The sequence below is a fragment of the Pseudophryne corroboree genome, chromosome 11, assembly GCF_028390025.1.
Source record: "Pseudophryne corroboree isolate aPseCor3 chromosome 11, aPseCor3.hap2, whole genome shotgun sequence".
Taxonomy (NCBI): Eukaryota; Metazoa; Chordata; class Amphibia; order Anura; family Myobatrachidae; genus Pseudophryne; species Pseudophryne corroboree.
In genome coordinates this window covers 260,313,472-260,327,601 of record NC_086454.1, presented here as the reverse complement: position 1 = coordinate 260,327,601, position 14,130 = coordinate 260,313,472, and the positions used below count along the sequence as shown (strand labels likewise).

The 14,130-nt window shown below is 43.6% G+C and overlaps 1 protein-coding gene across 1 annotated transcript in view; it reads right to left on the bottom strand.

Moving 5' to 3' along the window:
• The window catches only part of LOC134968732 (inactive hydroxysteroid dehydrogenase-like protein 1), a 215,007-nt gene that overhangs the window by 86,497 nt on the left and 114,380 nt on the right, over positions 1-14,130 (bottom strand). Inside the window, exons 3-4 of the mRNA XM_063944231.1 lie at positions 7,229-7,674; positions 2,761-2,988 (exon numbers count right to left, since the gene is read on the bottom strand). Coding sequence (XP_063800301.1) covers positions 2,761-2,988; positions 7,229-7,674 — 674 coding nt within the window. The remainder of the gene's footprint in view (positions 1-2,760; positions 2,989-7,228; positions 7,675-14,130) is intronic.

Here is a 14,130-nt window from a genome sequence, read left to right as displayed (position 1 = left end):
TTTTGTATGTATTTATTTTATATCCAACATGCGGTTTTCACATATCTTTATAGCAGTCAATACAATATGCTCTCATGTGTACAGTGGGGATTGAAAGTTTGGGCACCCCAGGCAAAAATTCATTTTAATGTGCAAAAAGAAGCCAAGGAAAGATGGAAAAATCTCCAAAAGGCATCCAATTACAGATTAGACATTCTTATAACATGTCAAAAAAAGTTTAATTTTATTTCCATCATTTACACTTTCAAAAGAACAGAAAACAAAAAATGGCATCTTCAAAAGTTTGGGCACCCTGCAGAGTTAATACCTTGTACTGCCCCCTTTAGACAGCTGAGACCTGGCAGTGTCATGGATTGTTCTCAATCATCGTCTGGAAAGACCAGGTGATGTCAATCTCAAAGGTTTTAAAAGCCCAGACTCATCTGACCTTGCTCCAACAATCAGCACCATGGGTTCCTCTAAGCAGTTGTGTAGAACACTGAAACTGAGAATAGTTGACGCTCACAAAGCAGGATAAGGCTATAAGAAGATAGCAAAGCGTTATCAGATGCCCATATCCTCTGTTCGGAATGTAATTAAGAGATGGCAGTCATCAGGAACAGTGGAAGTTAAAGCAAGATCTGGAAGACCAAGAAAAATATCAGACAGAACAGCTCGCAGGATTGTGAGAAAAGCAAGTCAAAATCCACATTTGACTGCACGATCCCTCCAGGAAGATCTGGCATACACTGGAGTTGTGGTACACTATTCCACTATAAAGAGATACTTGTACAAATATGGTCTTCATGGAAGAGTCATCAGAAGAAAACCTCTTCTATGTCCTCACCACAAAAATCAGCGTTTGAAGTTTGCAAATGAACGTATAGACAAGCCTGATGCATTTTGGAATAAAGTTCTGTGGACCGATGAGGTTAAAATCGAACTTTTTGGCCGGAATGAGCAGAGGTACGTTTGGAGAAGGAAGGGCACAGAATTTAATGAAAAGAACCTCTGTCCAACTGTTAAGCATGGGGGTGGATCAATCATGCTTAGGGGTTGTATTGCAGCAAGTGGCACAGGGAACATTTCACGAGTAGAAGGAAAAATGGATTCAATAAGATTCCAGCAAATTTTGGACGCTAACTTGATGCCATCTGTGAAAAAGCTGAAGTTAAAGAGAGGCTGGCTTCTACAAATGGATAATGATCCTAAACACACCTCAAAATCCACGGTGGATTACATCAAGAGACGTAAACTGAATGTTTTGCCATGGCTTTCACAATCTCCTGACCTCAGCATAATTGAAAATCTATGGATAGACCTTAAAAGAGCAGTGCGTCACAGACAGCCCAGGAATCTCAAAGAACTGGAAGACTTTTGTAAGGAAGAATGGGCGAAGATACCTCAAACAAGAATTGAAAGACTCTTGACTGGCTACAAAAAGCGTTTACAAGCTGTGATACTTGCCAAAGGGGGCAGTACAAGGTATTAACTCTGCAGGGTGCCCAAACTTTTGAAAACGCAATTTTTTGTTTTCTGTTCTTTTGAAAGTGTAAATGATGGAAATAAAATCAAACTTTTTTTGACATGTTATAAGAATGTCTAATCTGTAATTTGATGCCTTTTGGAGATTTTTCCATCTTTCCTTGGCTTCTTTTTGCACATTAAAATGAATTTTTGCCTGGGGTGCCCAAACTTTCAATCTCCACTGTATATATCACATCATTATCATATTATATTGTGTACAATAAGTGTAACGCGACTTTACTGACTTTTACTATCTCATACTATTGTGGTGTGTACTTCTTCACACCTGTTACACCTGACATACGCCTGGCACAAATGCTACTGTTTAGAGATGGGTGCATCTTGTAATATGCTAAAATTACTGTAACAGATGCATGAACAGTTGCATGTTCTTGTTTGCATCTTTCCCCTATGTACTGTATGTTGCAAGAACATACTGTACAGTAAGTATCCACCAATAAATGAGCCCTACTACAGTATGTTTCTGTATGCAATGCAACAAAGCAATGAGAAAGGCAAGTCAGATGCTTGGTTGCATAGGGAGAGGAATAAGTAGCAGGAAAAAAAGAAGTGATAATGCCACTGTATAGGTCATTGGTGCGGCCCCATCTGGAATACTGTGTCCAGTTCTGGAGACCATATCTCCAGAAGGATATAAATGCATTAGAGAGTGTACAAAGAAGGGCAACTAAAATGGTGCATAGCCTACATCACAAAACTTACCCGGAAAGGCTAAAAGATCTTAACATGTATAGTTTGGAGGAGAGAAGGGAAAGGCGGACATGATAGAAACTTTCAAATATATCAAGGGTCTTAAAGTTCTGGAGGGAAACATTCTTCAAAGGAAGAGAAATCTTAGAACTCGAGGACATACACTGAGAATGGAGGGGGGGAGGTCCAGGGGAAATTTAAGGAAAAATTACTTCACAGAAAGGGTAGTGGATAAGTGGAATAGTCTCCCATCAGAGGTGGTAGAGTCTAAGACTGTAGAGCAATTTAAACATGCTTGGGATAGGCATATGAATATCCTTACAAAGAATTAAGGTTCAAAAAGGGTTGAGATTACCTAAAGGATAAAAAAAGGGGCAGACTAGATGGGCCAAGTGGTTCTTATCTGCCGTCAAATTCTATGTTTCTATGGATACTTTTAGTGCCTGCTTTGTACCACTGGGAGCTTAGTCACAAGCTGCTTCTTATGTCCCACTGACATGTCATATTCCCATCATGTTACCCTTTCCCATGTACAGTGCTTACCTGGATGGAGTGGGACCAGTGTCCGGTTGTCCTCAGCGATCTCCCTATGGTTCGCACTGCACTATGTGCATATTCTTTAGCAAGTGGAGCCAACAAGGACTTTTTTGTAAAGAAATCAGAAAAATCTACCATCTTTGAAACCACAAAAAAAGGAGTCAAACTCTGTATAAATATCCCTTCAGAGGAATATTCATACTGTAACGCTCTAGTGAAACGATCCAGAAAAGACTGTGGGGAAAAAAGTAGAGGATGTAATTCCATTACTGAGTCTATTGGATGATTGAAAAAAAAAACACATCTACAATATATGCAATCAATTTTTTTTTCTTTTTCTTTTTCAAATACTGTAGATGGAGATATTACTATATTCAGATGGAAACACACTTTGTTTTTTAAACAGTTTCTGCTTTTGTCTTAGGACCAGATGTGGAGAAAGTGCAGATGCGTCTGTGATTTTTCAGTGGGTTTTGTCCCAGAAAAAAATGGTAACTTTAATTCTCTGGCAAGACCCCGAAAGATTGTCACTTTTGCTAAATCGGAACACATAACATTTGGCCTCAAGTATAATAGCCAAGAACATTCCCCTTACACAATGGTAGGTGCAGTTTCTCAGTCTGAGTACGGCCCCCTACGTGATTGGTTGAGCTTGTTTTTACATAACTGCTTTCAGGGACACTCCCATAAGTGTAGCCACACCCCCCGTTACCTGCCAGATGCCACCCAGAAATGCCCAAAGTATTTCACAGACTGTGGGGTAAATTTACTAAAGCTTTTGAAACAGAGAATTGGTGATGTTGCCTATAGTAACAAATCAGATGCTGTATATCATTTTTTAAAAGGCAATATAGAAATTATATATAGCATCTGATTGGTTGCTAGAGGTAACATCACCAATTCTCTGTTTTCGAAACTTTAGTAAATTTACCCCCGCGAGTCCAAATCTGTACTGCATCTCTGTAGAAACGGGTGTGGATCATAGGGTTGACAGTAACTAGGTCGACCACTATTGGTCGACAGTGACTAGGTCGACACGGTCATTAGGTCTACGTGGACAAGGTCTACATGGAAAAGGTAGACATGAGTTTTTTTATATTTTTTGGTGTAGTTTTCTTTGTAAAGTGACCAGGATCCCCAATTAGTGCACCACATGCTTCGGCAAGGTTACTATTCCCAATCGTAGTCCACGTAGTACACTATGAAAAAGGGAGGGGAAAAAAAGGGAAAAAAGTGAAAAACTCATGTCAACCTTTTCATGTGTCGACCTTTGCCACGTCGACCTAGTGACCATGTCGACCAATAGTGGTTGACCTAATGAGTGTCGACCTAAGTGCTGTCAACCTAAAGACCAGATACCTGTAGAAACACTTTCCTGTCTGACATTGCACTCCTAAAATGTCCCCTAATTGAGAAGATGTTCCAGACCTTATGCAACTAGTACTCTGGCGACAAAGAAATTCGGAGACAAAAACTAGAAGATTATGTGCTCACAAAAATGAAAGAGTGGCAGAGAGAGAGACCAGGGGGTATATTTACAAAGATTCGTGTTTTGCCCGTTTTGAAGGGTGTTTGAACTCGAATGGTATCGGGTGCATTTTACTGCAATTTTTTTAATCCTGATACGGTCATTCACTAAGCTGCCGACTTTTCACAATTCGTATTTTCCGATGTCGATGTGATTCGTAATATCAGGCAGTGTTTTACGGGAGTGATGAGTAAAACACTGCCTGACAAAACACAAGGAATCCCGGCCGGATCTCTGAGATCCGTGCAGGGCTTCATTGTGTACCTTAAAAAGGTTTTTAAAGTGTTTAAGAATCTGGAAAAAATTGAGTGGGGTCCCCCCTCCTAAGCACAACCAGCCTCGGGCTCTTTGAGCCGGTCCTGGTTGAAAAAATATGGGGGAAAAATTGACAGGGGTTCCCCCATATTTGATCAACCAGCACCGGGCTCTGCGCCTGGTCCAAAAAATACGGGGGACAAAAAGCGTAGGGGTCCCCCATATTTTTGGAACCAGCACCGGGCTCCACTAGTCAGAGAGATAATGCCACAGCCGGGGGACACTTTTATATAAGTCCCTGCGGCCCTGGCATTAAATCACTAACTAGTCACCCCTGGCCGGGGTACCCTGGAGGAGTGGGGACCCCCCCTCCAGCCACCCAAGGGCCATGGGTGAAGCCCGAGGCTGTCCCCCCCATCCATGGGCTGCGGATGGGGGGCTGTTAGCCATGTGTAAAATAAAAGAATATTGTTTTTTGCACAAGAACTACAGTCCCTGCAAGCCTCCCCCGCAAGCTGGTACTTGGAGAACCACAAGTACCAGCATGCGGGGGTTAAACGGGCCCGCTGGTACCTATAGTTCTTCTGCAAAAAAAATACCCAAATAAAAACAGGACACACACACCTTGAAAGTACAACTTTATTACATACATTCCGACACACACATACTTACCTATGTTCACATGCCGACTCGGCCCACGTCTCGACGGCGATTCCAGGGTACCTTTTTCGTGTCCTTTTGTAATAATCGTGTCCTTTTGTAATAATCCACATACTTGGCAAAACAAAAAAACGGAAACCCGACCACGCACTGAAAGGGGTCCCATGTTTACACATGGGACCCCTTTCCCCGACTGCCAGGACCCCCCCTGACTCCTGTCAAAGAGGGTCCCTTCAGCCAATCAGGGAGCGCCACGTCGTGGCACTCTCCTGATTGGCTGTGTGCTCCTGTAGTGTCTGTGAGGCAGCACACGGCAGAGATACAATGTAGCGCCTATGCGCTCCATTGTAGCCAATGGTGGGAACTTTGCGGTCAGCTGTGAGGTTACTTTCGGTCAACCGCTGACCGCAAAGTTCCCACCATTGGCTACAATGGAGCGCATAGGCGCTACATTGTATCTCTGCCGTGTGCTGCCTCACAGACACTACAGGAGCACACAGCCAATCAGGAGCGTGCCACGACGTGGCGCTCCCTGATTGGCTGAAGGGACCCTCTTTGACAGGAGTCAGGGGGGTCCTGGCAGTCGGGGAAAGGGGTCCCATGTGTAAACATGGGGCCCCTTTCAGTACGTGGTCGGGTTTCCGTTTTTTTGTTTTGCCAAGTACGTGGATTATTACAAAAGGACATGACACACAGGATTTAGGTGAGTATAATTTTATTTTCAGATACCCTGGAATCGCCGTCGAGACGTGGGCCGAGTCGGCATGTGAACATAGGTAAGTATGTGCGTGTCGGAATGTATGTAATAAAGTTGTACTTTCAAGGTGTGTGTGTCCTGTTTTTATTTGGGTATTTTTTTTGCAGAAGAACTATAGGTACCAGCGGGCCCGTTTAACCCCCGCATGCTGGTACTTGTAGTTCTCCAAGTACCAGCTTGCGGGGGAGGCTTGCAGGGACTTGTAGTTCTTGTGCAAAAAACAATATTCTTATATTTTACACTTGGCAATCAGCCCCCCATCCGCAGCCCATGGATGGGGGGGACAGCCTCGGGCTTCACCCCTGGCCCTTGGGTGGCTGGAGGGGGGGACCCCTTGATTTAAGGGGTCCCCACTACTCCAGGGTACCCCGGCCAGGGGTGACTAGTTAGTGATTTAATGCCAGGGCCGCAGGGACCTATATAAAAGTGTCCCCCGGCTGTGGCATTATCTCTCTGACTAGTGGAGCCCGGTGCTGGTTCAAAAAATACGGGGAACCCCCACGCTTTTTGTCCCCCGTATTTTTTGCACCAGGACCAGGCGCAGAGCCCGGTGCTGGTTGATCAAATATGGGGGAACCCCTGTCAATTGTTTTCCCATATTTTTTCAACCAGGACCGGCTCAAAGAGCCCGAGGCTGGTTGTGCTTAGGAGGGGGGACCCCACGCAATTTTTTTTCCTGTTTTTATACTAAACAGACCCTTTCCCATAGATAACCATGCACAGATCTCACTGATCCGTGCATGATTATCCAAACTCGACTGGAAAAAGCAGGTCTATTTTTTTGCTGCTATTTTTAACGAATCGAAAAAAAATAGACCCGCACTTGAGCACTCAGAGACCAACACCCAAACACGAATGAATAGTGAATGCCCGTATTGTATGAAATAACAGCCGCGTTTGACCGATGGTCTATTCATTCGTATTTCAGAACTTTGCCAATCAAACCATTACGAATAGACCAGACACTGCCGAGTTTTCTGCTTAGTGAATTCCCGGATTGGGACTTAGAAAAAAAAACACTAATCGGCCAAACTCGGATTTTTAGTAAATACTGGCCTCAGTGTGTTCTCCTTGATATCAGGGTGTAGCCCAGGAGGTGGGGATTCCCTTATATTTGGGAGGCAGGGGAGTGAAAGGAAGCCGGAATATAAGAACTCTGCTTGCTGCAAGACCAATCTTATAACAGGACAAACTCATACTAGAAGAAAAGAGGGATAACAAAGATACATAGTAAAAGTCTTTGAGACTAAGGTTTGCTTTAAAAATGGTTTTACCTTGGAGGCAGCATACACAGTCATAAGCGGAACAGGCTTGTAATATGTTGCAGAGGCCACATTGATAATGGCTCCTCTCTTACGCTGCACCATGCCCGGGAGCACTACATATACCATCATAACAGCTGCAGTAATGTTGACATTGATGATATCCATACTTTTATCTTCTGATACGTCCATAAAGTATGTAGGGTAGTCATAACACACTCCAGCATTGTTAACCAAAATGCCGACATCCACGTCATTAAGAGCCTCCTTAATGGCAGGAAACACTTCACGGCCCTTGCTGAAATCCGCCACTATGAAACGAGTTTTCACACCATAGGCAGCTGTTATTGCCTCAGACACATTTTGGAGCTTCTCAGTGTTACGGCCTAAAAGGATAATGTTCACACCGTGACTCGCCAGCTCCTCAGCGTATGCTTTACCAATACCGTCTGTGGCTCCTGGGGTACAAATATAATATCGTATTGAAGCTTGTAACAAAGGTGTGAAGATTCTAAACATTTTTGAGGAACAATTACATATTTGGCAAATCCTCACTATGTTAGAGAGCATTAAAGAGGACATTAAACATTGGAACAAGCTTCCATTTCTTGGTACATGCCGGATCCCCTTAGTGAAAATAAATATGATCCTATACTTGCTGTACTTATTCCAATCCTTACCAGTTAATGTCCAAGACAGCTGCGTCTGCAATCTCTAATCAATGATCTCAGATGTTTTGTGGGTTGCTAGGTAAGGTGATGTAGGAATGATGAGATCAAGCAGCAGGACAGAGGAACAAGGAGACACCTTTATATAAGTGTGGTGAGGAGTGCTGCCCTAATTTTTACTTATTGTATATCTCCTATGTCAATAGCGTGTTTCCAGAATTAATACCATATTTAATCTAACAGTATTTTCTACTATGCTTTTTATATTTTTGCACTGCTGTTTTAGCTAATAAATTAGAAAAACTTTGCTGTTCTTGCATGGTAACCCCCATTTCTGTTTTCTGTTTCGGTATGACCCCTCCCTTTATGCACCTGAAGAGTGCTGCCAGATTGATTGAGCAGCTTCCACTGTGTTTGTTTGCTGTTGTGAGGGGTATGGATGAGATTTGTAAATGCTGATTTACTTACAGGACTAAAAGGAATACTTTAAAATACACTCAATACACTTTAAAATCGAGCCACTGCAGCCGCTGTATTCAATCCTTAACCTACGTACTTTTTACTCAGTTAGCGTACAAAGCCCCGTACCGTGTACGCACTTTGCGTACACATGCCGCGACGGACGTACAAAGTAAACGCAGTGCATACACACACACCGACATGCTGAGAGCACAATGCAGCTTCACATGTGGCTAAAATACATTTAAAACCTTAACAGGGAAAGAGACACGACACCAATTGTATTTAAGATGTTGGGATCCGACCCGCCAACATATAATTGATAAAATGGGGTTACAACAGATATACAATTACAATAAGAGAAAAGAGGCTACAATACAATGGTACATACGTTTTGTTTCGCCAGCGCCACACGGTCCGGTGCTCAGTCAATCTGCAAGATGACCTTCAGAGAGAGAGTGATCGGCTAGGCAGCTTTGGCTTTTATACAGCTGGTCAAACACAATACAATGGAAACTTATTTATTATTTATTAACAGTTTCTTATATAGCGCAGCAAATTCCGTTGTGCTTTACAATTTGAAATAACAATAACAAACTGGGTGATAAACAGTCATAGAGGTAGGAAGGCCCTGCTCGCAAGCTTACAATCTCTTCATCCATAGCTCAAAGGGCTGGTCATTTACAGTACGGGAGGGGTCATAGGTTGGTTTGAATAGGTGGGCGATGTCTGTTCCAGGTGTACTTGCAGTTGTTCTCCACTGGGTTCCCGCCAAATATCAGAGTACAGTAAACACAGTATAATATTAATATCCTGTTCCTGCGCATAACTATGCACAGGAGCGGGCTATCTTCTGCAAACTGCTACCGGAATGTTGCCCTTAAAATACCCTACAGTTGGATACCAAACACCACCTCATAACCTAATGCTGTCCCCTCATATCCTATAAAGGTTAATCCCTTTGTTGTTGTACCTTGTAAACAACTATAACTTGCTGGTGTGGTGCGTGTGGGCTATGTGTACATTGTGCACTATGTGGATTAAATATGAGATATGTCTTTGTGGCTTTTCCATGCGAGTACCAATGCTACCGTAATTACCCATACCACGCGCTAATACGCAGGACCGCGTGGGCGGTCATACGCAACTTGCGAATATGTGCACGCATGGCAGAACAAGTACGCGCACGGAGGCCATCTGTGTGAAGTTTGTACGTGATGTGTGTACTGTAATATTTTCCGACTTCGACAGTCCACCCTTTGGCAGTCATCAATAACTGCCACTCTTAACTAATAAACTAAAAATATTACCTATACAATATATACAAAGCTTGGATGATCGGGGAGAATTGTAGGTGGGAAATGTATAGCATAGTGGGACAGTAAAAGCATGTATGTATGAATCAATGTCTGAGGGGCATGTATCATCGTGCCGTATATGTTCTAAGTAAGCTTCGAGGTAATGCGAAGTATGCATTAAATCCTTCTCATCCTGTATTAAGGGTCTGCAAATGGGCAAACAAACACTACCGAGCTCCTTTCGGGCAAGGGCTTTTGACCCTCGCCTCTTCGGCTTCTTATACCAACAAATGGGGAGCACATTTAGTTGATAATACATGGAGGGGGAACATATGTGAATGCTACTATATGTGTATAATACCTGTCAACTATGCGTGCCATTAACTGAGGGTTGCAGAGATGAAGATAAGACACATATATATAAAAATACATTCACATAAACATTGGGTAGGGTTGATGTCTTTTCTGGTTGGATGTTTATGGGTAAAGGGGGAGACAGAGAAAAATGGTGAAAGAAACAGGCCATGAAATTAATTTGCAATCCTTATCATAACACTGTTTCTATTGATGGGTCATAAACCAAATCTGCTGCTGTGACAACACCCTTGCTCCTTAGACTCATCAAATTTGTGCAGTGCTTGTGCCGCGTTAGAATTCGAACACACCTGAATATCAGACCAATAATTATGATGACTCCCAGGATACAAAGGAGAAACTTCCCCACACTCATAATAACATTATGTGCCCACTCTCCTAACCCTGAGAACCATTTGCGTGGGTTCAACCATGAGACCCAGCCAGCCAGTTCCTTACCCACAGCCGTCAAGGTAAGGTTGTGCTTTCTCCTGAACTCCCACTTCAACTGTAAGATCTCATCCATCTTTTGATTGATGATCTCCGTGGGGTCGTCAGTGCTATTCGTGATATACGTACAACACTTCACGCCATATTGAGTTGCCAGGCTAACACAGTACCCACCCATCACAGCTGTAACGTAATTAAGGACAATTCTGTGCTGGATTAGCTCTTTCTTGTAGGCTTGTAACTCCCTTCCCGTATACCTGAAGGTGTCATCATACATCTCAGTGATATTATCTATCAAGTTCGCTAGCGCATGGATGTACCTATAAATTATAGTTCCTCTGGCAGAACGGGTGATATCTAATGCGAGAAGGAACTGAATCCCGGTGGATTCGTGGATCAAATCAGAGGCTGCGTGCTCTGTCCTATCTATGAGGTGTCTCTTGATGATGTGTTCATAGAAAGTATGAGTATAAAGAGTCTGAGCGCTGCGGTGAACGTCTTTCATTTTGTCGTGGGTTATGGTCATGACCTCTGGTAGTACTCTTCCAATATAACACAATCCCTCAGAGCTCGGAGTAAGCCACTTGTACTCTTTCCTCCCACATATGAAATAGGCATCATCTGGGAGAACATAGGGGACAAAATGTAACAACACCATATTGCAAATCTTCCATGTAAAGAAACCAATCCCTAGTTCTCACATTTGCTCAGTACAAGTATCGGGCTGGATAATATGGGCACAATACCCCTGCGATACCTTTCCAACCCACATGGTTTTGCTTCCACGTGTATACCTATACCGAAAATACTTTCCACTGTTGGCTATCTTGCGTACAAGTTCAGAGTCGATAGGTATCCTATCAGCTCTGTGCAAAAAGGTCATTGTCTGGTTATTCCACGTCACTTCTTAATTTCCTGGTTTTCGGAAATTGAAAATATTAAAACCCAACAGTGACCTATCTACGTTGTACTGGTGGAGCTTCAAGCTTGGGGGCTTAGATATATTGAATTTCTTGTCCACCGGTCTCCCACCCCGTAATTCGAGTACCTCATCTATTGCTAAAGGGTACGGCACTAATCCTGACTTACTCTGTCCTTGAGGTACTTGTGAGCACACCCAACATTCTGTCTGGTTTAAGACCTTACCCACTAATAAGTGGTAATCACTCAACGGATGTCGGTCCATGTCGATATTAATGTTGGACTGACATCTCTGGATGCACCTATCTTCGACTATGTTCTCGCAATTTCTACAAATACAATATTCATCAGACAATAACACCTCACATTGCCTCCGAGCTCCATGACTACCAGAGCGCTTACTGATACCAGCCTTTACTCGAGTGATGTGCTGCTCCTGAGATCCTACAAATTCGTACTTGCCATCAGAACCCATTCCAGATCCTTGCTCGACTTCTCTGGGACCCTCACCAAAACAAATTGTCCTGAGCAAAAACAGAATTACTAGCAGAACCCGAAACGCAGTCTCTTGGGGTAGATCCATTTCATAAGGGAAAAGAAGGAAGATGAGAAGGGGGGGAAGAGAAAAGGGCAGTGGGAGGTGAAAAAAGAAAACTGGTACAACAACCGTCTTTGATTTTGTTGTTCTCTGCGCTCAGGTGCCGTTTCAACAGTCCTGCCTCTCAGCTTTCCTGGAACAAACACTCTAGTGATACGAGGTTCTCTTCATCTTGCTTTTTGAACACACAGTTCTCCGGGTCAGCGACCTTCTTGCAGTAGGACGAGTGGACCCAAGTCTCTCTTTCGGCGACCTTTAGTGCTGTCGTGCTGGTTAACAAGACTTGATACTGTCCTTCCCACCTGTCTATGAGGCAACCTGAGTGTAAGAAATTTCGAATCATCACATAATCCCCAAGCTCAATGTCATGACAATTACTGTTCGGTAGGTCGGGAATCACCAGCTTTAGATTTCTTTGTTGATTTCTCAGCTGCTGGCTCATCCTAACCAAATATTTCACAGTTAATTCGTTACTGCATTTTAATATATCCTGGGGCTCTATCATTACATGGGGTTGTCAACCAAAAAGAATTTCAAAGGGTGATAAGTTAAGCGGTGACCTGGGAGTGGTTCTGATGCTGTACAACACTAGTGGCAAAGCTTCTGGCCACAGCAATCCAGTTTCAGCCATCACTTTGCTCAGCTTATTCTTAATATTGCTGTTCATTCTCTCCACCTTCGCACTCGCCTGTGGTTGGTACGGAGTATGCAGCTTGCTATTAATTCCCATCAGTTTGCAAATGACCTGAAAGACTTCACCTGTAAAGTGGGTACCCCTATCACTTTCAATCATTCTAGGGATACCATATCTGCACTCAAATTTCTGCACGATTTTCTTTGCAGTAAACACAACAGTATTTGTGACAGCGGGGAATGCTTCTACCCAGTTGGAAAACACATCAGTACATACTAACACATATTTCAAATTCCTACAGGGTGGTAACTGTATGAAGTTGATTTGTATTACCTAAAAAGGTCCATCTGTCGGAGGGATATAGGATGGCTCCGTTGGTATTGCCTTAGCAATATTCTTCCTCAAGCAAGTAAGACATGTCATTGCTTTCTTGCCTTCATGAGAAGAGAACCCTGGTGCACTCCAGTAGGCTCTTACCAGCTCGCACATACCCTCCTTGACCAGATGAGTCAGACCATGTGCCGCCTCAGCTAGACATGGAAGATATGCTCTAGGGGCCACTGGCTTACCGTGTCCATCTGAAGTCCTGAGAACTTCTGACCATATCCCTTCGCCTTCCAGACTGCCTTTTCCTGTAGGGAACACAAATTTTGCATTTCAATTAACTGTTGCATGTTAACTGTTTCAAATGTCATCAGTGATGTGATGTTAGTTCGTATGGTTGTGCTTGCTGCTGATTTAGCAGCTTCGTCTGCCCGGCTGTTACCAAGTGAGATTGGGTCTTGGTTGTAGGTGTATGCTTTACACTTGATAACAGCCACTCTGCCTGGTTCCTGTATTGCTGTCAGGAGCCTTTTGATGTGGGACGCATGCGCTACAAGTGTGCCAGCTGCCGTCATGAAATTTCTGAGGCGCCACAGGGCCCCAAAATCATGCACCACTCCAAAGGCGTACCTAGAGTCCGTGTATATATTAGCTGACTTACCTTTGGCCAACTCACATGCTCTGGTCAGGGCGACCAGCTCAGCGACTTGTGCTGAGTGTGGTGGGCCAAGGGGTTCAGCTTCTATGATACCTTCGTCTTCTACAACTGCATATCCGGTGCACAAGTCTCCCGATTCCGTCTGTCTGTGGCAACTACCGTCAATGTAGAAGGTAAAGTCTACTCCTTCCAGTGGGTTGTCACTGATGTCAGGTCTCGCTATAAAAGTTTGGTTCAGGTATTCTATACAATCATGCGTATCAGTATCTGCACTAAATCCTCCTTCACCATCGTTCTCATCCTCCACCCTTTGTGCCTGTCCAGGCACACTTGGCAAGTAAGTTGCAGGATTTAGTGAGCTGCATCTCTTAATGGTGATGTTTACAGGGGCCATCAGTGATAATTCCCACTTTGTAAACCGAGCAGATGAGACATGTCTGGTTTGGGCGGAGTTCAGCAAGGCTGATACTGCATGAGGTGTATGGATGGTCAAGTTGTGTCCTAACACTTGTAGTTACCACCAAAGCTATGGCTGCAACACTTCGCAAGC